The sequence below is a fragment of the Xiphophorus maculatus genome, chromosome 21 (assembly GCF_002775205.1).
Source record: "Xiphophorus maculatus strain JP 163 A chromosome 21, X_maculatus-5.0-male, whole genome shotgun sequence".
Classification (NCBI taxonomy): Eukaryota; Metazoa; Chordata; class Actinopteri; order Cyprinodontiformes; family Poeciliidae; genus Xiphophorus; species Xiphophorus maculatus.
This window is the reverse complement of record NC_036463.1, coordinates 6,105,791-6,130,316: the sequence shown is the minus strand read 5'-3', so window position 1 is coordinate 6,130,316 and position 24,526 is coordinate 6,105,791. Positions and strand designations below refer to the sequence as shown.

General features: G+C 38.8%; 1 protein-coding gene across 1 annotated transcript; it reads left to right on the top strand.

Annotated features, from left to right (window-relative positions):
* The first annotated feature begins 8,314 nt into the window (after positions 1-8,314).
* dsel (dermatan sulfate epimerase-like) lies at positions 8,315-13,673 on the top strand. Its single transcript, XM_005814472.2, has one exon. It carries the CDS (start codon positions 9,288-9,290, stop codon positions 12,900-12,902), a length of 3,615 nt encoding a protein of 1,204 aa, XP_005814529.1. The 5' UTR covers positions 8,315-9,287; the 3' UTR covers positions 12,903-13,673.
* Positions 13,674-24,526: the final 10,853 nt, after the last annotated feature.

Below are 24,526 nucleotides of genomic sequence, written 5' to 3'. Positions count from 1 at the left end.
TAGGCTTCTTGGTTTTCTATTGATATTTATTATTTTCTGTTCATCTCTACACTATTTCAGTAATTTCAACTATTAACTACTTGTGTCCAGTTTATTTAAAAGTAGTAAGTGAAGTACATGTTCACCAACAATCTACCTTTGTGTTGTTTATTTTAACTGCATAGCAGGTTCCTCTTCTATCATCTACCTGTTATCCACAGCAAAGTCTTGGTTCGGTCATGTTTTTTCACTTTCCTTTTCTTTAGAATCCCATATGATTTTTGTTGATTCTTCTTCAGTTGTCAACTTGATGAATTTCTTTTTTCTTTTATTTCTGTATGTGATGCTTCTCGAGTGGTAGACCTGTCAGCCAGTGTTTCGAAGGTTTGGGGTGTTTAAGGTGCCATCTTTTACTATCAGCTATCAAACACATTTTATATTCACACAACCTTCTGTCAGGCATAGATGAAAATAAAAAGACAAACTAAGGTGACATCAGTTCCCATTTTTGAGCATCTCATGGTGTTCTTGAATGTCTGGTACTTTTGGGGACCATAAACTATGGGAAGTGGTTGATATGAAATGCCTGTTTCCCAACGGCATTTCAATTCAAAAACTTTTTGAAGAACATAGTAACTTTACACAAATTAAGCTTTAAAACTAGCAATAAAAAATTTTAAAATTTGACTGGTAGTGTGTACAGATGTAAAAATACAACTGAGACCAAACTGATGATTTGCTCTTCTTTTTGTGCAAGCTAGCTTTTACATGACGTTAGAAAAATGGCATTACAAAACTCACATGAAAAACTGCCTTAATGTTACGAAATGGTTGTAATCGGTTTGTGATTCTTGTTTGAGAAAAGTAGATTATTTTGCTAGTAAATGTATTCAGTAGACTTTATTCTGAGAACTACAAGGGTGTAACTTTAATTTGATGATTAGTCAACAAAAAGATTTCCAGTGGAAACATTGCATGAACGCACAGGTTTTATAGTATTAGCACTTGTTGGCTGAATTAAGGTCAATGCACAAGTGTTTCGACACTTGTCACTTCATGACAAAATAGGAATGTCTAAGTTTGAGGCCATGACTCCTAATTAGATAAAAGGTGAACTTCTACCGCAAGATTAGTTTCTTCATCATAAGTGTTCTTGATCATAAGGGATGGAGGAACAAACCAAGGGGATGGATTGATGGATTGCTTCCTCATCTGCAGTAATACAGGCATTGCTTTGGTTTGCTGTGGTGAAGAAAGGGGTGATCAAAATTTGACAGTGAGGTCCAAATGTCATAAAGCAGATATGACAAGCAGTATACCTAATATTTAAAGGATATCCAGAGCTGTCTTCTGGGGAGCAAAAACCAATGTTTCAAGCCTTACTAAAGAGTAAAAAGTAGATGTGATTGTATTTCCCTTCAGACAACGACACCTACAACAAGAAACAGTGAGCACAAGCAGAAACCTACAGTCTTTGCATCTATTTAAGGTGGAATTTTCTGGAAGAGAACTTTGTAAACCAGCCCCAAAAGGCAGTGACTCAGAATTCCTCGACTCTTAATAAGAACACAAGAAATCAATGAGACATTTTGCTGTGAACTGCAGATGAACTTGCTCTTGTTTATGGATTTTAATTAGGGCCACACAGTCTCATGAATTTATGTAAAGCTCCCATCCGCTGTTGTGGGAATTAGACCTGTGATGCTCGCTGTGGAAGAGGTCCTCGCTCTCCTGCCATAGCACTGCGCAGAGTTTTCCCCTCTGCACTGCGTCTCATCTTTAAGTCCCTTTTCAGAAACACTGCAGGCTTTTTCCCCTTCACTGGATGCTACCGTGAATGACACAAGAAACTCATCTCCGATTCCTCCCCCCTGCTACACTGAGACACGTCAGACAAGGAAGCTGACAAGATGTAAAATCCAAACTCTGAGATGCAAGTTGGCCCATTTGAATAATGCGCAGAGACGAGAACAGATTCTTTTCTGGACTCTTTGATGTGTTTGCTGCGAAAAGATGACTTCTGACAGCATCAGATTAAATCCCCCAGACTGGCAAAAAGTAGCAAGAATACGAAGAGGGGAACAAAGAAAAGAAAAAAATTACAATGCTGTAGTTGTAATCACACTCGACCAAAGACCCTAAACCACAACACTGGCAGCAAATGATGTATCAGCCACAGTGGGATGTTTAATTTGGAACACTCTGAGAAAATCGTGTGTCACTCTACGGGATTTGGAATTAGTTTAGAGGGCTGTTTGTTGGCTTCTTTACAGAGTTGACGTGCCTTCTTACACAAACCAATATCTGTATGGTGGTATCAACAAAAAAAGGAAAAACGAAATAAAATCAATTCAAGCAGAGGTAACAGGGTAATAAACTGCTGTGGTCTTCAATTTGGAGCCTGTTTGGTGTTTTTAAATAGATTATCCAAACTCCATCCCTTTTTCCTGTCAACTCTCATAACGCGGCGCCCTTTTAAAATTCAAATGATGCTCCAGGATGCTTAGATTAGCATCTTGAAATATTCATGGGAAGTTTCTGAACTTGCATTGTGCACCTGAGAGGGGGTGAACAGGTAGCGTATCAAAACAAGCTGTTTATAAATTTTTCATACGCACTTGGGAGCTGATGAGCAAATTTTCCTGTGTTGCAAGCGACCGTGTTTTACCTTCACTATGAAGTTTACAGTAAAACTGTGCCTTGTTTTTTTTGTTGTTTTTTTTTTTTCTGTGATTTTAAGGATGATTTAGTTTAAACTACAACTGTCCTGGACTAAGAAGTGCTTTGATTGACTGCCTCACAGAGGCTTTGAAGCCTGAACTGTTGGATTTAACTTCTGCCTCTACCCAGTGGGCCCAATGCAGGAGACAAGCATGCTGAGCAACCCGAGGCTCTTTGGAGGGAAATTGAAATTTTCTGCAGGGTGAAAAGGAAGGGAGTCTTTCAAGGGCCTGGTTCGCACCTCCGTTTGGTCCCAGCATGGCAGTGTTTTAATAAGGGGCAGAGTCTGTCGGTACCAAGCTCTCCTTTCAACAAGTACAGCTGGAGGTTTGTAAAACGTGACAAAGAAAGCCAACATTTCTAAGGGATTTCACAAGTTTCATAAAACAGTAGGAGAGCTGCAGTGGGGATTGCACGAGGGACAAGAGCTGCGTCCTGTCAGTCAAAAATGTTTGAGTCTGTTTGATGTGTTCTTAGCAGTATTCTTCAGTTGACACCAAGTAGCCACCTCTTCACAGTGATTTAATTTTTATTATGCGGGTAGTTGATTGTCTCTGTTTTTCAGGGAGGTTTTGACACGCTTCATTTTGATGATTTCAAAGCCATTATAAAGAGGGAGACATGAAACCCACATGGGGCAGATAGGATAGGGGAGGTGGGAGAACGGAAGACAAGAGTAAGGGAGAAGATTACTTGATTATTAAATGGTAAATATTAATACATTTTCTAATAGTTACAAAACGTCATGGGGCTGAAGAGCCATCTAAGATAATCCTGTCCCAGGCCCGGGCAAAGCTGTCAGCTGGCCCGGCTCTCATTATGTTGAGAAAAAATAATGAAGTAAGAGGGACAACCATAAGCAGCAGATCATAGTGTTTCAAATATTATGTTACCATAGTTGCAGCAAAACTCATAAAAAGCTACTTCAGAGCCTTGATGTGATCAACTTACAGTGATCAGTGAAAAAAACAGATTTTTCAAAATAAGAGTGGATTATTCCTCCTACATGAGTTCAGATAGAACTGTCCTACGCATGGAGCCAAGTTAAATTATTAATATTGAGCAGGATGACACGCTCAGTGGTGCCCAGGCTCTGTAGAAAAAAAATAATGTGGACTCTCCCTTATTTACAATTCAGTATTATCGGATTCACCTATTCATAGCTTTTTTTATTCTGTGAAATTTAAGGCAAAATTATTTGCAGAAAATCGGTCAGACTATTTATTTTGTACTGCATATCTAAAATAAAAATAATTATCTTGGGAAGTTGAAATACCTAAGCATTTCGACATGCCGTTGGTTGAATCTTGAGATCATCGTTTATTTTCTTTGCCACGGACTGGCTGTCCCTCAAGAGTAGAAACATGTTTTAGAGAATTGTAACTTGTTGATTTGAGCTATTTGCTGGCGGCTGTGCTTCCTAATCTTTCCACATACCAGGTGTCCACTGTATCTCCCATTCATCCTCTTGTGCCGCTGACATGCTAAATCAAGTCCTCTTTGAGTCTTCTCATCCACAGTTTGACTGAAACCGATAGTGGAGGTGCAGGTGTTTCCACACATGTAGAACAATTGCACCACTTCTTAAGAAATGTTGTAGTATAGGTGTGAATTGGAAGGCTAGAAAATAGCAATGAAATCCTACTTATTAGTAAGATACCATCACGATTGCCTTTATGCTGAAGACTTTTACATTTGCCACAATCTAGGGGTGTTCAATGGCCTTGGGGGTCCTGGAAACTGCACGGAGTTTTTCATCCACGGGGAAGGTGTGCTATTTCTGAGAGTTAAACTTCAAAGAAGTTTAATTCGTGTGATGAGAACAATATTCACATCCTGTAGGGGCACGATTCATTTCAATTAACAATTTCTCAATGAAAGAAAAGCATATTTCTTATTGGGGGCAGCTAAATGAATATCACATTACTTAAAAGTATCCTGCTGAGATCCAAGGTGATTGATAAAGTAAAGAAATATTTTAAGTGGAGAAAAGAGAAATGTCTTAAAAATAATTTTAAAAAATGTATACAATGTTAAATTCACAAAATCTTACACCCTCGTTAGTCACAATGTCTAAAATTATAACTGATGCAGTGCTGTAGAAGTAAAACGGTCTTTTTTTTTATGCTTTTTTTCGCAATGCCTGTCTCTTGTACAAGATTATGAATAAAGCAAAAAAGTTTAGCAGGAGTGACAGCGAATGCGAATGCGGTTCCCACCTCCTCCGCAAAATCACAAAGGAAAACTGGAAAGAGAAACGGCAGCCTTGACGTCGCCGAGACAAGCTGCTGCCAGATGTGGTTCCAACTTGTTGCCTGCAGAAATGGAAAAATCCTCTTCACTCCAGAGATCATGAATGTGGGATGGAGGATTGGATTCAATGAACAAATGTCATTCAGACTAAAAGGTAGAAATGCATGTCAAACGGGAAAAAAAGGATGGAAGCATCAATTTTTTAAAGCCAGTGTTGATGTAGCATATTTATTTGTATTTTCTTGCATTTGGTTTTGATGGATTTGCAGCCAATTCGTTTGTAATCGCCTTTTTGCCACTCACAATTTTAACCACTGTGACTATATTATTTAAGGATGCCATTCAAATCCCACAGCATTCAAACATTAAATTTAAATAAAAAATTACAGCTGTTAAGATTTTGATTTAGGGCGTCTTTATATCCTCTATACTGAATTTGTTTTTATTATGTCTGAGATTGTTTTTTTGTTGTGTTTGGGAGCTTGTGTGATGTGAGGGGTTAGCTGCAGGTGCAGGTGCAGGTGCAGGTCAAACACAAGTTAAATTCATACACCAATCCAGTTTATTTGACGTGTGTGTAGGTGCGTGTGTGTGTATTAGAGACAGTTTCTGTGTGACCTTTGAATTTTTTTCTGCTGTTTAAATGGTTTTATAATTCACGGGTCAGAAATGACCCATAAGACAATCCTTGTACCATAGTGGTGTACAGCCCAAATGGAAACATAAACAAAAGCAAAGTATCACTTTTTCTAATGATGGGGTCAATTTAGGAAAAGTCATAAAGTTTCAAGTTGGAAAAAGATAGTTTAAGGTATTTTTTTCTACAGCTAAACATGCCAGTGGGTCACTTTTGACCCGCAAGACAACACCAGGGTTAAGTTAAAATTAAAACTAATATCACTGAACATTGTTATTTTTCAGGAAACGGCATCAAGGGCACAAGCAGGTCCTTTTGCCACCTAGAGTATTTCTTCATAGGTGAGAAGTATTTCTTTACCGTAAACGGTAACTGCCAGCCAGTTACCGTAAAAATTACAGTAACTGGCTGGCAACCCTGCTGACAGTAAGTTACTGTAAATTCTACAGCGATTTTTTTTTCACAGTGTACATTAAAAACGATTAACATCACATTGAAGGTATAACAATTTTAAAGTCCAGTTAAAAAACTAAATATTTATCAGTGGTTTGGGTACGTTTAAGACTTCATGTATTTATTTTTGTTTTAGTGTTTTACTATTTAGATTTAGCTATAGATTTTCCTTTGATTGATTAGGTATTTTTTAAACTCCCTAATTGGCACCTGGTTAATGGGTTGGCTGCCATTTTGTAAACACTTATATTTAGCTTTTATTTTAAAGCTTTCATATCATATAACATATGACTTTGTGAAGAGATCTGACTGACATGAGTTTGAGATTATCATCAGTGTTTGCACTGAGGCAGCTTTTTTGATACATCTCTTCTCCATATGAAAGATATCTCCCACAAAGGAAACAGTGGGTCTCCTGCAGTGATCTGATAAAACCAGCTGTGTGCCTGTAGTAAACCTGTGCTTTCAAGCCGACGGGTGAAAAAAAATAATAAGACGAGAATGCTCCCTGAGGCATACCAGGCAGCAGAACACACATGTGGTGTCACTGCAGAGAATGCAATCCATCAGCAAATTGAGATGCAGAACAGAAGCCTAATATACATAGACTGAATTGGTACACTTGATCAATGAGAGTGCACTGAGTGTGAGGAGGATGAGTAAATGTCAGAGATTTTTCTAAATGGTTCTGTTTGTGAAATCACTGGATGGATTTTCTGCTGCATCAAGAAATTTGCTACAAAGAAAACAGCAATGAGTATAAATGTAATTCGTTTGGATTTGACTATTAACAGTAATGCTAATTTGGCTTACTTGCTAATTAAGATAAAATACATTTTATTTCCATACAATTACTGAAAACATTTTTTTTCTTCTTGTGTGTTTTTAGTTAGTGTGTGACTACCTTTAGAAAATTCCTCTGGGTGCTTGAAATTCTTATTTTATTATCTCTCAGACTCCTCATCTGATTGCACACTTTATGATTTATAAAAGCTTCTCCCTGAATGGTTAGCTCCTTGATAAAACTAAGTGGAGCAACACCAGCCGGTGACATCAAACCCCAAATCATCACTGTCAGTAGAAACTGTTCACCAAACCTCAGGAAACTTTGTTTTTCTTCACTCTTTCTCTGATTTTGGCAAACAGATTCCAATAAGTACCAAATATCTAACAGTCTATTCTTTTTTCTTAGGTAAGATCTTTTCTCCTTGTAGCTTATGTCTTGAATACATCTGTTTGTGTTGACTAATGAAGATAATAGGAGAAAGTCAAAACTTTTTTAATCTCCCGAAATTTTTTAATAGACTTTGCTTCACAATCCTGCCATGCCTATGGCTATCCTTCCACTCAATTTTTCCAATACAGCACTTTGTAAGCATTGGGGTTTTCAATAGCTATCATAATCATCAAAACTGACAAAAATAAATACTCACATATTTGAGATTACACACGGTGGTGTATGGTGAAGTATAGGTTAGTTTTTCAAAGTATTTAGTTAATCAAAAATAATTATTACAATGCACTTTATTTGCTAGTGCTAACTTTAACAGATGCATTTTGAGATTTGATTTAGGAGTAAAAAGTGAATCAATGTTATGGAAAGTTGGGAATCTGAGTGACAAACTAGACACTGAATAGATTTTCTGGACTGAAACTCATCCTTAACCCTGCTGCTTCTGTCTTTGATACAGTAAGGGAGATAAATGCTAATCTATATGAAGCATTGGAATTGTTGATCATTTTGTATGGTCTTATTTATCTGCCATGCTTCAGCTTAGGCTCATGCTGATACATCCACTTCGTTGGCCAGACTTGCTCTGGGAGTGAACCTGGATCATTTAATCTTTTTTCTCTGATTCTCTAAACTGGGAGCCTGCTGACCGTTGTTTGCTCCAAGTAGGAAAGACACAGACTATGTGGAAAACAATTAACCCTGGTTTCCAAATGATTCTCAGGTAATGAGTGTGAGCAACTGCATACCATTCTTCATTGTTCATCTTCATTTTCTTACATAAATTGGGCATCCGTCAATGTTATTATTACACTTCAATAGATATATATTTAATTTAATTGTTTATTTAATTTTGCTGTTTTATTAAAATTACATGCAAAAGTAAGTAATTTTGTAAAAGAAGAAAAAAACGTGTAAAAGATTGGGAATCCATGCATCTTTCACATGAGGTTGAGCTGCTGAAGCCACGGCTCCCTCTACAGTTTGTACAGTGGAAAAATATTCCATCCAGTGCAGGAAAACAATCAAACTGGCTGTGTTGAACAGTCGGGAGGACACAACGGGAGATCACACACACTCACTTCTGGGATGTGTGTATGCAGCAACAGCGGGAACATTCTCTCTTCTCACTAGACGGACAATGAGAACTAATGGTTATTTTTTGGGGTCGAAGGGAGATGTTTTCCATTTTCTTGCAGACATTCGAGGGGGAAAATGTTTCATTCTTGGAATACTTGAGGAGTGACGGCAACTTTCCCCCTACTCGGACTTCACACTAATCAGAGGGCAAGACGCTGAGAGAGAAAGGAGGGGAAAGGAGAGAGGGAGAGAGAGAGAGAGAGAGAACAGAACAGGGCTTAACGATGCAAAGGGAGCAACATTCAGCTCAGTGTTTACGCACAGAACCACCTCGGAGTGTGGCGGCTGTGTAACCGAGAAGCAATGCTGTCTGCGGGGATGCGGTGCCCGCCGCGGTCCCTGCCCGCTGATGTTGCGGCTCGGTCTGGCTGCGCACGGAGCCTCTGGGCGGCTGTGATTGGACCGGACACGGACTGGGGCTGACTGATGTTTGTCCGTGCGAGCAATATGTTGAAAGGAGGAGATCAATAGGAGTTACCGGTGAGCGTGGAGGTGGCAGTATCTCCGTATTGACGCGAGGAAGGAGGACAACAAGCACGAGGAATATGTTTTTGGATATAAACAGACTCCCCCCTCCGAAAATGTCTTTTTTTTCTCTCCCATTGCCTGTTGAGGCAGACTGTTACAGATGGAAATATTTTTTTTGTTCCCATTCCACTTAAGTTTTTTTCCTTGTAAAGACTACCATGTACCTTCTAATGTGTTTTTATATAAAGTTGACGGACTTTTTTTTGTGTGAAATCTTCCGTTAACTTATTGAACATTGCAGAAACATTTTAAAAGAGGGGGAAGAAAACTTTTATTCCGTGGGCTATCTGCAATTTCCAAGAAATTCAAAGAATTTCCGAAATGCATTCAGTGATGCCATGAAACATGGCTTATATGTGGGTTGCACATCTGCTTTTTTTACTCCCACTCCTCAGAGTGGGGACAGCTTTCTCTGGAGTTTTTAACACCACAGACAGAGACCTTTTCACCGATGACTCGCCACAGGTCAAGCTCGAGCAGTGGAAGCTCCACTCTGCCGACTCACACCCCAACCTATATTTTAACCAGGCGGACGTGTTGCACTTGAGGCAAAGGTCCTCCACCACCCACAGTTACATCTTTAAAGTCATCCGGGCAGCTGTGCTCACCATGCTTTCCAACGCTCCCTCTTACATCCCCCCTGCAAAACATGAGGAGTTTACAAGCAAGTGGAATGAGATCTATGGGAACAACTTGCCCCCTCTGGCTCTTTACTGCCTGCTGTGCCCCGAGGACTCGGCCGCCCTGCAGTTTCTTTTAAAGTTTATGGATAGGATGGCCAACTACCCAGACTGGAAAGTGACCAGTGCACCGAATGATGAGGTCCCCACAGCCCACTCTCTGACTGGGTTTGCAACTGCTTATGACTTTATTTACTCCTTCTTGGATGATAGCAGGAGGGATGCATACCTCAAGAAAATTCGCTCAGAGACAGAAGCACTGTATGAGCTCTCCAAATACAGAGCATGGGGGAAACAGTACCTCCAAAACCATCAAACCACTAATATCTTAGCCATCCTAACTGGTGCAATAGTGGTGGGCTCACATAACGACCCAGAGTCGATGATCTGGAAACAGGTGTCAGTGAACTACATGGAGAAAACCATGTTTCTCCTTAATCATATTGTGGATGGCTCTTTGGATGAGGGAGTCGCTTATGGAAGCTACACAGCCAAGTCCATAATGCAGTACGTCTTTTTAGCCCAACGCCATTTTAACATCGACAACATGCAGAACAACTGGCTGCGGGGTCACTTCTGGTTTTACTATGCCACTCTGCTGCCAGGCTTCCAGAGGACAGTCGGCATAGCAGACTCCAACTACAACTGGTTTTACGGACCGGAGAGTCAGCTGGCTTTCCTCGACACGTTCGTCATGAAGAATGGAACAGGAAACTGGTTGGCTCAGCAGATTCGGAAGCACAGACCGAAGGATGGACCCATGGGGCAGTCGTCGGCCCAGCGCTGGGCTACGCTCCACACAGAGTACATCTGGTACAACTCACATCTCACACCACAACCTCCCCATGACTTTGGCAAAGCAAGGATGCATATTTTCTCTAACTGGGGGGTTGTTACCTATGGAGCTGGTCTTCCTGCTGGCCAGAGTAATACTTTTGTTTCCTTTAAGTCTGGACGTCTGGGCGGCCGTGCCGTCTATGACATTGTTCATGACAAACCTTACTCCTGGATAGATGGTTGGAACAGCTTTAATCCTGGCCATGAACACCCAGACCAGAACTCCTTCACATTTGCTCCCAATGGGCAGGTGTTTGTATCTGAAGCACTTTACGGTCCCAAATACAGCTATCTTAACAATGTTTTAGTGTTTAGTCCATCTCCTACCAGCCAATGTAACAGTCCATGGGAGGGGCAGTTAGGGGAGTGTGCCAAGTGGCTGCGATGGACTGATGAGGGGGTGGGTGATGCCAGAGGAGAGGTGATTGTTGCCTCTGAGCACAGGGACACTATGTTTGTGAGCGGGGAGGCTGTGTCAGCATACTCCGCAGCCATGAGATTAAAAAGTGTTTTCAGAGCCTTGGTTCTGTTAAACTCCCAAACGTTGCTGGTGCTCGACCACGTTGAGAAGTGGGCCGACTCCCCTGTGAAGTCTCTCAGTGCTTTTTTCCACAACCTAGACATTGATTTCAAATATGTTCCCTTTAGATTTATGGATAAATACAACGGTGCCATGATGGATGTGTGGGATGCTCATTATAAAATGTTCTGGTTTGACAGCCAGGGTCACAGCCCTGAAACCAGAATACAGGAGGCAGAGCAGGCTGCGGAGTTTAAAAAGAGGTGGACACAGTATGTCAATGTCACTTTTCCAATGACAGGCGCAGTCAGCAGAGTAGCTTATGTGTTACATGGCCCATATGTTAAAGTGTCCAATTGTAGATTTATAGATAACAGCAAAAATGGTGTGAGGCTTTCTTTAACCATAAATAATACAGAGAAGATTGTTTCCATAGTTACTAACTATAAAGATATTGGAGCAAGATTGGCTTATATAGGATTTGGCGGTCACTGCAAAGTTGAAGATAGATATCAAATCACTAGATATGGCCTTGGGACGCAGCACATCCCTAAACAAATTAGCAACGATAATCAGCTCTTTGACATTGGATTCACTCTCAATGTGATCGCGGGCGTTGTTCTCTGTGTGGCCATAGGATTTTTGACCATGCAGAGAAAGTTTTATGTTTGCTTCAGCAGACTGATGCGCTATGCCTTGCTCTCTGTGCTTCTCCTCTGGATAGTCGAGTTGCTGTTTGTGTCCAACAGCTGCGATCAGCTTCTTTGTGGAGTAAAGTGGAAAAGTGCAGACACCAAAAGTGCAGTAAGCAAACAAATCAGGTTGTATGAGCAGCACCGGCTCCCCCTTCCCACCGTGGTCATAACAGCTCTTCCTGGATCGGGGTCAGAAATACTCAAGCACCTTTTCTATAATAACTCAGACTTTGTTTACATAAGGGTTCCTACTGAACATGTGGATATTCCTGAGACTGAGTTTGAGTTTGACTCACTGGTTGACACCTGTGAGTGGTCAAGGACAGATGCTGTGCATGGACGGTTTAAGATCATTCAGAGCTGGCTGCATTCACTTGTGCACAATACCAAGCTGCACTTGCAAAATATCCAGCTTGCAGAGGGCAGCAGGGTCAAACAACCCCAGAGAGCAAGCCCCTCTAAAGACAGAAAGAAAAGATCCAGGCGGAGGGAGCCTGCATCTGAGCTGAAGGGCAGGCTGAGGGCCAGCCTGGACAGAGACGCAGAGTACGTTAGGGAGATGAGACGGCATGTTGCGGAGTACCCCAACGCCCAAGTGGTCCTCAACATGCGGAGTGGCAGCTGGACGCTTAAACTGCCCTTCATTCAAGAAGTGGTTGGCGTTTCCCTGAGGGCAGTCTATTTGGTCAGAGACCCTCGGGCATGGATTTATCTCATGGTTTATAACAGCAAACCCAGTCTTTACTCACTGAAAAACATCCCACAGCACCTTTCCTTGATATTCAAGGAGGATTCTGTAAGGGGAGGGTGCCCAGCAATTGCACCAGAGTTTAAAACAATCCAGTGGCTGCTGTCCCGATCAGAGACGAACCCTATCCTGATCCTTGCTCATCTATGGCTGGCTCACACGGCGGCAGCACTTCGAGTTGCTGAGAGTCTCCCCGAGGACTCCTACCTTCGAGTGAGGTTTGAGGACGTGGTCAGCTTCCCCCAGGAGACAGCGGAGACAATACACACATTCCTGGGAGTTCCTATGTCGCCAGCAGCCCTCAATCAGCTGACATTTACCACCTCCACAAACCTGTACAACCTGATGTACGAAGGAGACATCTCACCAGCAAACATCAACGTATGGAGGCAGAAAATGCCTCGAAAGGATGTCAGACTTATAGAGGATATATGTGGAGGTGTAATGAAAAGGTTGGGCTATGCCAGGTCTGCCAGTTAACTGCTGCTGATCAGCTTGTTCTGAGCTGTCATGTTTACTGTAGCTGTCACTCAAATATATTTTCTCTTTTTCTTTTGCACTGAAATTTAAGAAAGTTAGTTGCCTGTCTCTCTGTGTCCAAATGTTTTGCGCTAAGTGGGGGTGTATTTAGGGATTTGTGCAGAATATGCCAACAATATCTTAGATGGAAGAATATTTATATATATATATACAACAATAGGTGGAAGGGATCCTGTGTTTTCCTCCAGCAGCTGCTCATGTTTACCTTTAGCACTTCTTCACTTAGAGAGATTTTGAAACCTTTACTGTCTTACAACAGGAAGAGGACTTACTTTCAGTACATCACCTCATTTCATAAACGACTACGTACTGTTTTGCTTAGAAATGTAAAATCATTGTTTTTTGTTTTCTGCAGAATTAATCTTTTTCATTTGATTTGTTTTGGAGGAGATTATTAACTGGTTTGGTGGAAATATTTTGGGGTTGCGGGAAACAAGTTTGGCATGTGTTTTAGTTATGTTCTCTTACCTGAGGTTATCACAACTTTATAGCTCTATACAGCTGACATTACAGAGAAGTAAATTAATATATTTTCCATGAAAAATTCATGAAAATATTCACTGTAATTTACAAAGAAAACAGAAAAGAAAGAAAGTGCATTTGCTGCTATGTATCTCTAAATGTTGTCTTTAACTCATTTATATTTACAATTAGATTTAAAAATGAGAAGAACACCCACTTTTATTCTTAATGTTAAAAATTATTTTTTTAATTTGGAATTTTAAAGAAATGTCACTAAAAAGAAAGTAAAAAAGAAAATTAGAATATTTATGATTATGAAAATCTGAGAAATTAAAAGTTCTCAAATAGCTTTCTAGAGGTAAACAAGTCAATGTTTTGCAGAAAAAAATCACTTTCTTTATATTGTAATGTCTAGTGAAAGGTAAATTTTGAAAGCAACTGTGGATATAACAGTGATTATGTGAGTTCCACAAAACACTTTGTTCTATCATTTTGACTAACAATGTCAAAAAAAAATCTGTCAGTCAAGTCTTACAGATCAATTTTAAAAATTATAATAATGACATATTCGATTGAATTACATTTTCATTCTGTATAATTATCAGTAAGCTGTTACATGTATTCATCTAACAGATGACATGTAATTTTCTCTTCACAGTTATGAAAATAACTGACTGTGGCTCCAGAAACTACATATAAACAATGAAATTAAACAATTGCAATTCAGTTGTGAATAATTCACAAGCACAGTTCAGTTCAGTGCAGTTTCAGACATGACTTGTTCTCTCACTTGCATGTAATCGAATATCTCAAGGTTTTGATGTGGACCTGGTGGTTGAGTTCATGCTTTGCTGCCTGGAGACTTTGACTAATCACTAGTTTAGCCAACGTTTTGAAATCAGGGAACAATTCTCCAACTTAAATTTAACTTGAAGTATCAGAATTCGCCAAGACTTTCCGAACGTGGGGTTTCCTGATTACACAAGCACATGCTTCAGCGGGAGGAAATCCTACAGCATGTGCGCTCTTTCCATCGAAGATGGAAAATATGTAGTTAGTGCGGAGCCTAATGAATATCAATTATTTAATTATTTCATGCTAAATATCAAAGATAGGAGATAAAAAAGATTTTTATTTTATTGGTCATTGATATTCTTGCTGTGATCATCATTATTTTTGTAACGCACAAATACTTAATAAATGACCTTTTAAAAGGCAACATTAGAATTTATATCATCAATGTTGTTTAATGTATATTATTAATATGTTCCATTAATAATAATCATATTAATTATTATTGAATAATAATGATGATGATAATTATTACCAATAATCATTAATTTTATTATTATTATTTGATATATATATATATATATATATATATATATATATATATATATATATATATATATATATATATATATATATATATATATTTCTTTTTTTTGTATGTACCGGCCCTAAAATTAGCTTAAAAAGAAAAGAGAGTGAAGGATTAAGAAAGATGTAAAAAATGTAATTTATTGCGAATAAGAACTTTTGATTATTTTTGTCTTTAAAAAGTGCAAAACCGAATGCTGCATGAGAGGCAGAACATCAGCGGCTTACACAGAGAAATGCTTTGATTGCATTTTAATTCAATCAGCTGACAGATTTCATTTTAAAGCTCAAAGATGTCATGGCAGTTGTGTGGCCTGGCACTGTTACAGGGACTCCTTTGATTGTAAAGGAGGGAGTATGAGTTTTTCTTTTAACTGTATGGAAAATTAGTCTCAATGTTTGAAAAAAAAATTAGCCTCTAAAGATGTAACGTGTAGCAGAATGTGAGTCAAGAGTATTTATCGCTTCCAAAGACATACATCCCAAAGGATCGAGAATGAATATGATTATTATAATGACTCCCTTTTAGCAGTTACTGAATCAGAGAGAAGAGCTTAATGGAGATCAAACTGAAAAAAGCTGAACTGTCAGCCCTGATGCATTTCTAGTCAATGCCGTTTTTAAAGCATTCTCCTCAGCAACCCCAATTGATCTGAAGACTGCATAACTGAGGCAGTGTTTTACCCTTTTCAAAATCTTCACTGCAAAAAAACTCACGAACATGCAAACGGCACAAGTTTCCATCTCCTGAAACGTTCACTCTGTTAGTAGATGATCTCTGGTTTATTATTTTATTTTTTGTCTACAGTGAATAATAAGTTTAAAGGAAAAATAAAGACACCATCTCATCTCTGTGATGTTAAGCTGTTGCTTGGGCAAAAATGTATGCTACTCAGTAACCCTTGAAGCCGTCTCTCTTTAAATCTTTTTGTACTGCAACTGGATCATATGTACCATGCATATGGTGCACTCATTTTTACCCACAAAAAAACATAATTGAGTAATCATTTCTCCACTACAATCAGCTGCGCTTGTTTTCTTCCCTGGTCTTGACTGGCTAGACACCCTCCAGTCCCCCACCTCCACCCGTTTGATGTTTGTGGTCTTTGAATGTGTAGATTTTGGCAAACATGCTTTCACTTTTGGTGTTGCAATCCTGTTAGCGACTCAGTGTTTTGTATTTGCTTGTGGGGATACAGTTCCTTGCTTCTGTGGCCTTGAATTACAATCATTTCCATGTTGAGGGGGGTTTCTGTTGGCTCTGGAGCAGGTGGTGGCCATGATGTTCAGAAAATAATAAATACATGAATATATTCACAAACCAGTCTTTGTTTTGATGCTGTCGACTGCTTTTCACTGTGATAATGTTATGTTTTCTCTGATAATATGACACCGGTCCTCATTTAGCCCAGCTGTCCAACATTTACAGTTGTAGGTTTTCATACACTTAACTATGGGCAATGATTTCATATTAATTAGGGGCATTTAATGATGCATTTGAATTGTGTTTGTTTTGTTTTTAGGGTGGAATGTGTACAGGAAATAGAACTGAAGCGTTTTTTTTAAGCACACAGATTGTGAATACAGATAGAAGGTATCAGAAACACAGTGCTTTGCAGTTTGTTGCTCGTAGAGCTGCATATCCACAGAGCAGTAAAGGGTGTCCATTCTTATCATACTGTTATTTGTTGTATATTGCTAACATGTTGCATAAAAAAAGTATGAGAAACTGGTCCCAGGAAACTAACCATTTTACCTGATATCTGCTAAAACTACCTAGAACATTGTCATTTTTGTCACTATCCATCCGTAACAAAATTTTGCTTAGTTACACTCTCCACCAAAAAATGGACAAAAAGCATCTAAAACCTCTTCCCCACGACATAAAAAAAGTCAAACAGTTAATCCAGTCTGTACATGCAGAATAATTCATGTGCAAAGTAAACAAATAGAATTTAGCAGTAATGATGTGCAACTTGAGGTCGGATGTGTGAAAAAGTGCAAGATCCGGTTTTTATGTTATCATCCTCTAACTCATGAATGTCTTCGAGGAAGTTGTGTGAGTGTGTGGGGCAAATTTCACAGCTCTGGGGGAAAAGCTGTCTTTCAGTCTGTTGATATGTGCTTTTATGTTCCTGTACCGTTTTCCAGAAGGTAGAAATGTAAAAAGTCCATTGCCAGGGTGGGTGGCGTCTGCAGCGATACATCTAGCCTTCTTCTGCATCCATCCACCGTGTACCGTTTCCAGACGTGGGAGACGACTCCCCCCAATTCCCTGTGCTGTTTTTACAACCCGGGCCAATTTCCTTCTGTCTTCTGCTGTGCAGCTGCCATACTCCACTGTCATACTAAGACAGAAGATGCTTTTTATGGTAGCTCTAAAGAAGTTCACAAGCAGCTGAAAAGAGAGACCAGTCTGTTATAGCGTTCTGGACAAGAAGAGTCTTTGTTGGACCGTCACCAGGTACGATGTGTTCAGTGACCAAGTTAGGTTATAGGATGTTATGTGGCTAGCCAGGAACTTGATATTATCCACATGCTCTACTCCCTCCCCATGATTGAGCAGATTATGGTGTTCTGTCCTCCTGGACCTCCCGTAATCCACAATAACCTCCTTGGTCTTGCTGAACACGTGGCGGTTTTGATCTATAGAAGGAGTTTGCTGAGGGCCAAAAAAGGTAGTTGCTGTTTTGAAACAAGGCACATTAACCAAATACCATTAAGGTTCTATATTTATTCATTCATCAATATATTGTTTATACCTTCTTTTTTTCCAGAGCTATCCACATCTGTGTAAGAAAATTCACAATGCATTTAAACTTGAAACTAAATCATTATTTTCATAAATCTCTAAAGTTTTATGGTCTGTAATTATTCCACCATCAAATAGAATAGTTTAAATGCATCCTCAAAAGTCTATAATTAAAATAACATTAATGTTCACGATGAGTGTATGCTGACATTTGCAGAATAGTGAGATTGCGCTGTAAATTTTGATTTGTATGTCTCTTTTTTTGCTGTAAATTCTTTCAACCGGCAAGGCCTGTGTATACTCATGCAGATGTCTTTATGCGGCAACAACAAAACCTCCATATTATTAGACATGGGTGACAGGAGCCTGACTGTTTCTGCGGCTGATGTGCATGACGGGAAAGAGGCAACAATTAGAAACATGTCAGGAAGTTGTTCTGCCATGTTCTGACTGGTGAAAGCTGCAGAAGAGAGTGCACACACACTGCATCTCATGTCTCGGAGTGGTGAGTCAGTCATTTCGTTACTCATTTGTTCCTTATCCCTCCTGTAACACCCGAATGCTTTGGCGGAGCCCTCTGTATCTAATCCTTCCATGAACAGGAACATTATTCATAGAAAAACCTCAGGCTGATTCTCTGGAAGGGAGAGTTTTCCACAGGAAAGGACTTACTAAGTAGCCTCCTTTGATTAACGCTGACTCAGATGACAGGTAAAGAAAAAACTAACAACAAAACTGAACTTATTCTTGTATCAGTTTTTAGCTTTTATTTATTCAGCTTTTGCAATGACATGTATTAATGAAAATTATATTGCACAAGAAAGGCTCAATTCCAGCTTCCTCCTGTCACATCTTGATATACTTCTGGGTAAGGCACTTAAACCCAAATTGCTTCACGATCTGTTCATTGTTGTGTTAAGTGTGTGTGTGGGTGTGAATGCGGAGGGGTGAACATACGTACCTGGAGTGTAAAGTGCTTTGAGTGGTCAATATAACTAGAAAAGAGAAATATAAATTCAGTCCATTTACCATTTAATAACGTTGGGTTCATAAAATCATGCAATCACCGACGGGGTTTTCAGAAAAGACCGTTATTCACCACCTCTCACAAGACTTTGTCACTGATCCTGTCCTCTAAAATCCATCTTTTTGTGACCGTTCTAAATTTATTATGACTCCAGACTCCTGATGTGACTAAGAATTTTATAATTGTTTTTCTGTCATTATTCACAGAAGTTGTTTTTTTTTCTCTGCATTACATTAAAGTAGTTCCAAGTCTTTCTCTTCTGCTCTGCAGGGCATAAGCTCCATTATCCATAAATTAACTCTGTATTAAGATTCACTACTGCAAACCTACAGAGACTACCGGAGCAATAACAATCACCTTTTGCCATAAATATTTGAAAAATGCTAATTCTAATTAGGCGTAACTCAATTTGCACATACATTAAGAAACAGGAAAAATTGCCTTCACTTTTTTTTTTTAATTAAAAATGCTATTAAAAGGTGCATTGTGAAAAACTGACTTTTTGGGCTTTATATCATGTTATAATGTGTTTGCTCATCTAAACCACATATGGAGTGTTGCTTTGATTCTTTCATCAGTTTGAGAAATCCTTGAATCCTAAACGCTTTTTTTTAATTTTATTTTTTTGGTTGCCTAAACGCTTGTTCATACAAAGTGCCGCCTCATTACACAACAATCCTCCCATGTGCCTTTCCACCAGACTAGCGGCAGCGGCAATTAGCAAACACTAAACTCAGTACAGTTCCTAGGGGAACTGTACTGAGTTCCCCTAGGAACTCAGTACAGTTCCTAGGGGAACTGTACTGAGTTTATGATACAAACTATTTTCCAGTTAATGCTCTGAAAAATGGCTGTTAACGGTATGATAAAAGAGTTGTGATGATATGCTGAATGCAGAGAGTCAAAAAGCGCAAGAGCTCCTTAAAGAAACTAAGGCCCGATTTCAAAGTGTCAAATTATTACGTCAGGTTTCTTTTAAGTTTTGTTTGAAATCTACATCATTTCTATAACAACTGAAGATAATACAGTTACCTAATCGTGCTAAAAATGGCTCTATGGGCCTAGAAAATACATAATCCATAATGCCACCCCTTTAAGAGCCATTTCTGCTTACCTTAAGGGTAGTGACTAAGTACAGTGCAAAATGCATTACAGATTTTCACTAGGTGACCATATTTTACAGAGTAGAAGAAAACATTTTCTTTTAGGTACACTCACATCCACGCCTTACAAAAATACCGGGTTTTAACTGTGTTGACTAACAGGGTTACTAGTTCTCATTGTAAAGTCTTTATGATGTGTTTAAAGGAAAAATATAATTGGATTCATACATTTTCCTAAAGGATATTTTTAAATGATTATATAATTACATATTGCTAGGAAGTGCCATACAAATGTCAAGGAAGCTGGTAGATAGTCAACATCAGCAGACATTTTGAGTTCATTCTTGATCAATTGTATTCAACGACATCTCCATTTCAACCATCACTTCTCAGTTGTCAAAATCTTACTGGTTTTATACAAAACTGGCACAAACCTAAACCTCATCGGTCTCCACCATTAGATAATAGGTTAAACCAAATAACACAACCTTCTACCTTATCGTAGAAGGTTTGCTTGTTAATCTGAATATAACAAACAGATTACCCGAGTAATACTTTCAAATTATGATTTTATTTATTAAAGGAAAAAAGATGCATAACTTCATCTGGCTCTATGTGAAAAAGCAGTAGTTTCTTAAACCTAAAAAACAGAAATATGAATATTAATACAATTTAAAACTCCTCTACACAACTAAATAGTTAGCAATCAAATTGCTTAATACAGAGCAGCTCAAAAAGTTACTTTGAAGAGAATAAATAAGACCTAATGAAGAAAACCCAGTGACGTAATCGATGACATCATGAACCTGTACAAACAAGAAGTGGTGGGTTGGCCCCTCCCACACACCTGGTCTGGATGTAAGATCTGAACGAAGGAACAAACAATGGTAAGTACTCGCAAATTAACAGAAATATTTCACCATATTTGAAAGTGAAGGAAAATTCTAATTAGCTTTTGATTCAGTAGCGTTTGCTTTAAAAATAAAAATGCTTGGATATAAGCGGTAACATAATGCTACCACAAACAAACCCTGCAGAAGATCACATCAGGAGCACCATTAGCTTCAGTAAGAGAATTTTGGTAATTTTCTGTCTTGACCGTGCTTCTACCCCCCATTTCAATCACATGCAGAAACCAAAGCATGCACAAAAATAGTGCAAAAGAGCAACAAATTAAGAATTCATGAGCTGATATGTAAATAATTTATTCAACAATAAAAACAGCAGTCGCAGTTAAAAGGCTTAAACAGCAAAGTGTGCCTTTTATAGAAGCAGTAGCAGAGAGGGAACACAGATTATCTTCACAGATGATCTGAGGCCTGTTGCAACACAAGAACATTATTGGCTTTGCTCCTTAAACAGGAAAGCTTCCACACAGCTGCATGGGAAGTCTGAACAGCCAATTAAATTTATTATAATTTTATAGTCATAAAAATAATGGAAACCAATGTCAAGAGTTTCTTTCATGCAATTCATATTTCATCTGAAAATAACAGGAAAAAAATTCAAATACATTTCATAACACCCTTCTGATGTCTGAGATGAGCGAACAGATTTGCAGAGCTAATTTAAGCTAGGCGGTTTCCTCGCAGATTATCTCTGATGTTTGATAACTGATGCATAATCATCGCCATGAAAGGAGGTTTTACAGAGAAAATGATGAAAAGCTGCGCTATAATCTAATCCGTGCGCTCAGCTCGGCAGTGTGATCACTCTGCCTCCCCACTCATGGAGGTTATCCAGATAGAAAAAAGGGGGGACTCCATTTCAGCTGAGTAGTCATACCCTTTCGTTTTCCACCTTTATCTTTCGCCTTCGGTGGATCCGAGTTTCCCAGGAGAGCCTCTCCCTTGCCGGCAGCCATCACTCCTGCCACTGCTCATTAATTAACCTTTGCCGCTGCTGCCAGCAGTCAGGGAGCGAGCTCAAATTCAGCCGGAGAGTAATCATCGGTATAACATCAGAAGGAGGCGTTTCTGCTGCAGAATTAGCCTACTAATGGAGAACAACACCCTTATCGTAGAAGGTTTGAAAACGTGAGCATGCAAATGAGGTGGAGTATCGTGAAAACCAGTTTTTCAAGTTTACAGATTTGTTCTGGTTTGGCCATTCTTGTCATACTTCAGTTTTTACAGTTCACCAAGCAAATCTGAATAATAAAACAGATTACCTGAGTAATACTTTCAAATTATGATTTTATTTATTAAAGGAAAAAAGGTGCATAACTTCATCTGGCTCTATGTGAAAAAGCAATAGTTTCTTAAACCTAATAATTGATTGTGTCACCAACTATCAGCAGGCATTTTTGATAACTGAGCTGTTTTAATTCAGCCACATTGGAAGGTTTCCATGCAAGAAGGACCTGGATATTTCAATAAGACCAGACTTTGATTTGGCCAAACTTCTTCCTTCAGGATTATCTGCTGAAGTAGGGGTAGCTCCAGTGTTAGTGATGTTTATTTTTTTCTGAAATGCTGGGCTAGTCTGAAACACACTGTCAAAACACCTTATGTCTCGTCAGTCCTTTATTAATATTCAGATCATCAATATGTTTTTTGTCATATTTAAGGCTGGTCTTTGTTATATTTTTAGTCCACAGTGGTGCTAGCATTGGACTTTCTCCATGGATGTTATTTTTTGTCTAGACTGTTTCTTATTGATCGATCTCTGACCTTGTCTGAGTTAAGTGATGTCTGCAGTGCTCAGGATGTTGTTTTGTGTCCTTCTGGATGAGTCATTGACATGATCTTAGAGTAGTTTTGATAGATTGGTCACTTCTTGGAAGATGCGCCAAACTTCCATGTTCTTCTATGGATAAAGACTCTCTGCGGTTTGACATAGTCCCAACATTTTAGAAATCTCTCCGTAACCCATTTTTAGACTGATGGCTTTGTGCCTAAGAGTATAATGTATTACTTTGTGAGATCATTTAGCCTGTCATGTTGTCAGAAAGGCCCTGTTAGAGTAATTTATTGATTCAACAAGTCAGACAGTAATCTGATTTCTGTGCGACTTGTAAAAATGAAAAAAAAAAAAAAAAAACTTTTTTTTTCACAGTTTCTAATTTTGCAATGAGGCAATTTTTTCACAAAGGGCAAAGTCGGTTTCATTAGATTTATCCCTATGAAATTAAAGTCATTTTAAAATTGAATTTTGTTATTTACTTAGGTTATCCTTGTCTATGATTAAAATTTGTTTCATGATCTGAAACCCTTTAGTGTAACAGAAAGCAAAACCAAAATAAATCCATAAAGGGGCAACACATTTTTTACAGTAATTTATTTCTTGAAGAAAGCACATCCCTTTTTGTGTCACAAGTACAAAATCAAGATGACTTTTGTGATGAAGTGTGAGCTGAGCAGAAGGTGGTGTTTTGCAGGTTTTTTTTTTACTCATTTTCAGTTTGGTTAACAACACATCCGAGTTCCTGGGATCCCAATGTTAGAATTTACCTGCTGATAACACCGCTGCACATAGATGCAGGAGGGTGTGGATTCAAGAAATCGGCGATAATAGGAGTTGACTGGCGAGGAAATATGGCGCGTTGTCAATTTGCAGCTGGTGGCAAGTCATTTCTGTAGTGAAAATTGGATCTTCCGTGCCAATAAAGCACAGCGGCAACTGCTAATGAAGCCCAGTCTGGTCACATAACAGAGGCAAATCACACCGGATGAGGCTTTCTGGAATTTCACTTCAGGCCACCCTTAGCTCTGATACTTTTCAACTTGTTTATCAAAACACTTCTTAGGGCCAAAGCTTAAATTTTTAATGCATTTTTGTTCCCCTAAGCAGTTATTTTCTCTCTTTTATTTTAGAAGAAGACACTCCTCTAACTACTTTGCAGAATATAAGTAGTATTCTCAGATGGATGTTTTGCTAGATCTTCCATAAACCAGTAGATTCTATTTTAAATTTCCACTTGTTTTTCTTCAAGTCTTTCACGCTGTTCATCCAGAAAAGGTTCACAAGTGCTTCAAAGTCTGTCTGACGATTGAATCAAAATCTGTGGAAACAGATTTGTCTTTTCTTTTTGCTCGGCAATATGACAGAACTGGAAATAATTGAAGTTGCTCTACTTTTGAAAGCTACACCATTTAGTAGAAACCAACTTCATATAGCTGAGCTTGTTGTTGACTTCTTATCTGATATGTTCTGTTCAGTTAATTTTGAATGATGGCAAAATATAGCGTCTCAGAACTATTAGAATATTACATAAGATGCATAATAGTGAGAAATATGTAATACAAAAATGTCAAGTATACCTTTTACTCTGTTGAGGTTGCTTTCCCAGCACTCTGTGCTTCGTCTGACTTATACCTGTCGCTTTAGCACCTATTTCTACATTTTGCAAGTCTTGTATGTGCATCACAGAATGTATCAAATGCAGTCCAAAGTGAAATAATCCTTTAATTTACAAATGAATTAGATAGATACTTCAGTCATTCACAAACCCACTGTGTGTGGTCAATTTTTATGCACTAAACTTTCCACCAACTGTACACAGAAATATATAGAAGACTCAGTATCAAGTGCTTATATTGCCCCGATCTTACCCTATCCGCCCTGGATAGAAAACTATGCTGTTCATTTTAAAAACCGCTGTTGCCAAATACTCATTTCATTCAAATACTCCGGCTGTTGCTGTGTGCAAAATGATGTGAAGGATGAAGAAAGAGAAATAAATTGCATCAATAAAATTATTCTGCTGTTGTCGAGCTGTTTTCGTCTGGAGGGAGTAGGTCACAGCACGTCGAAGCAAAAAGTAGACATGGTAGAGATCTGAGACGTCTTTTTATTCCGAGGTGCAGCAGTGAATCCAGCTGGCTCGTCTACAGACAGA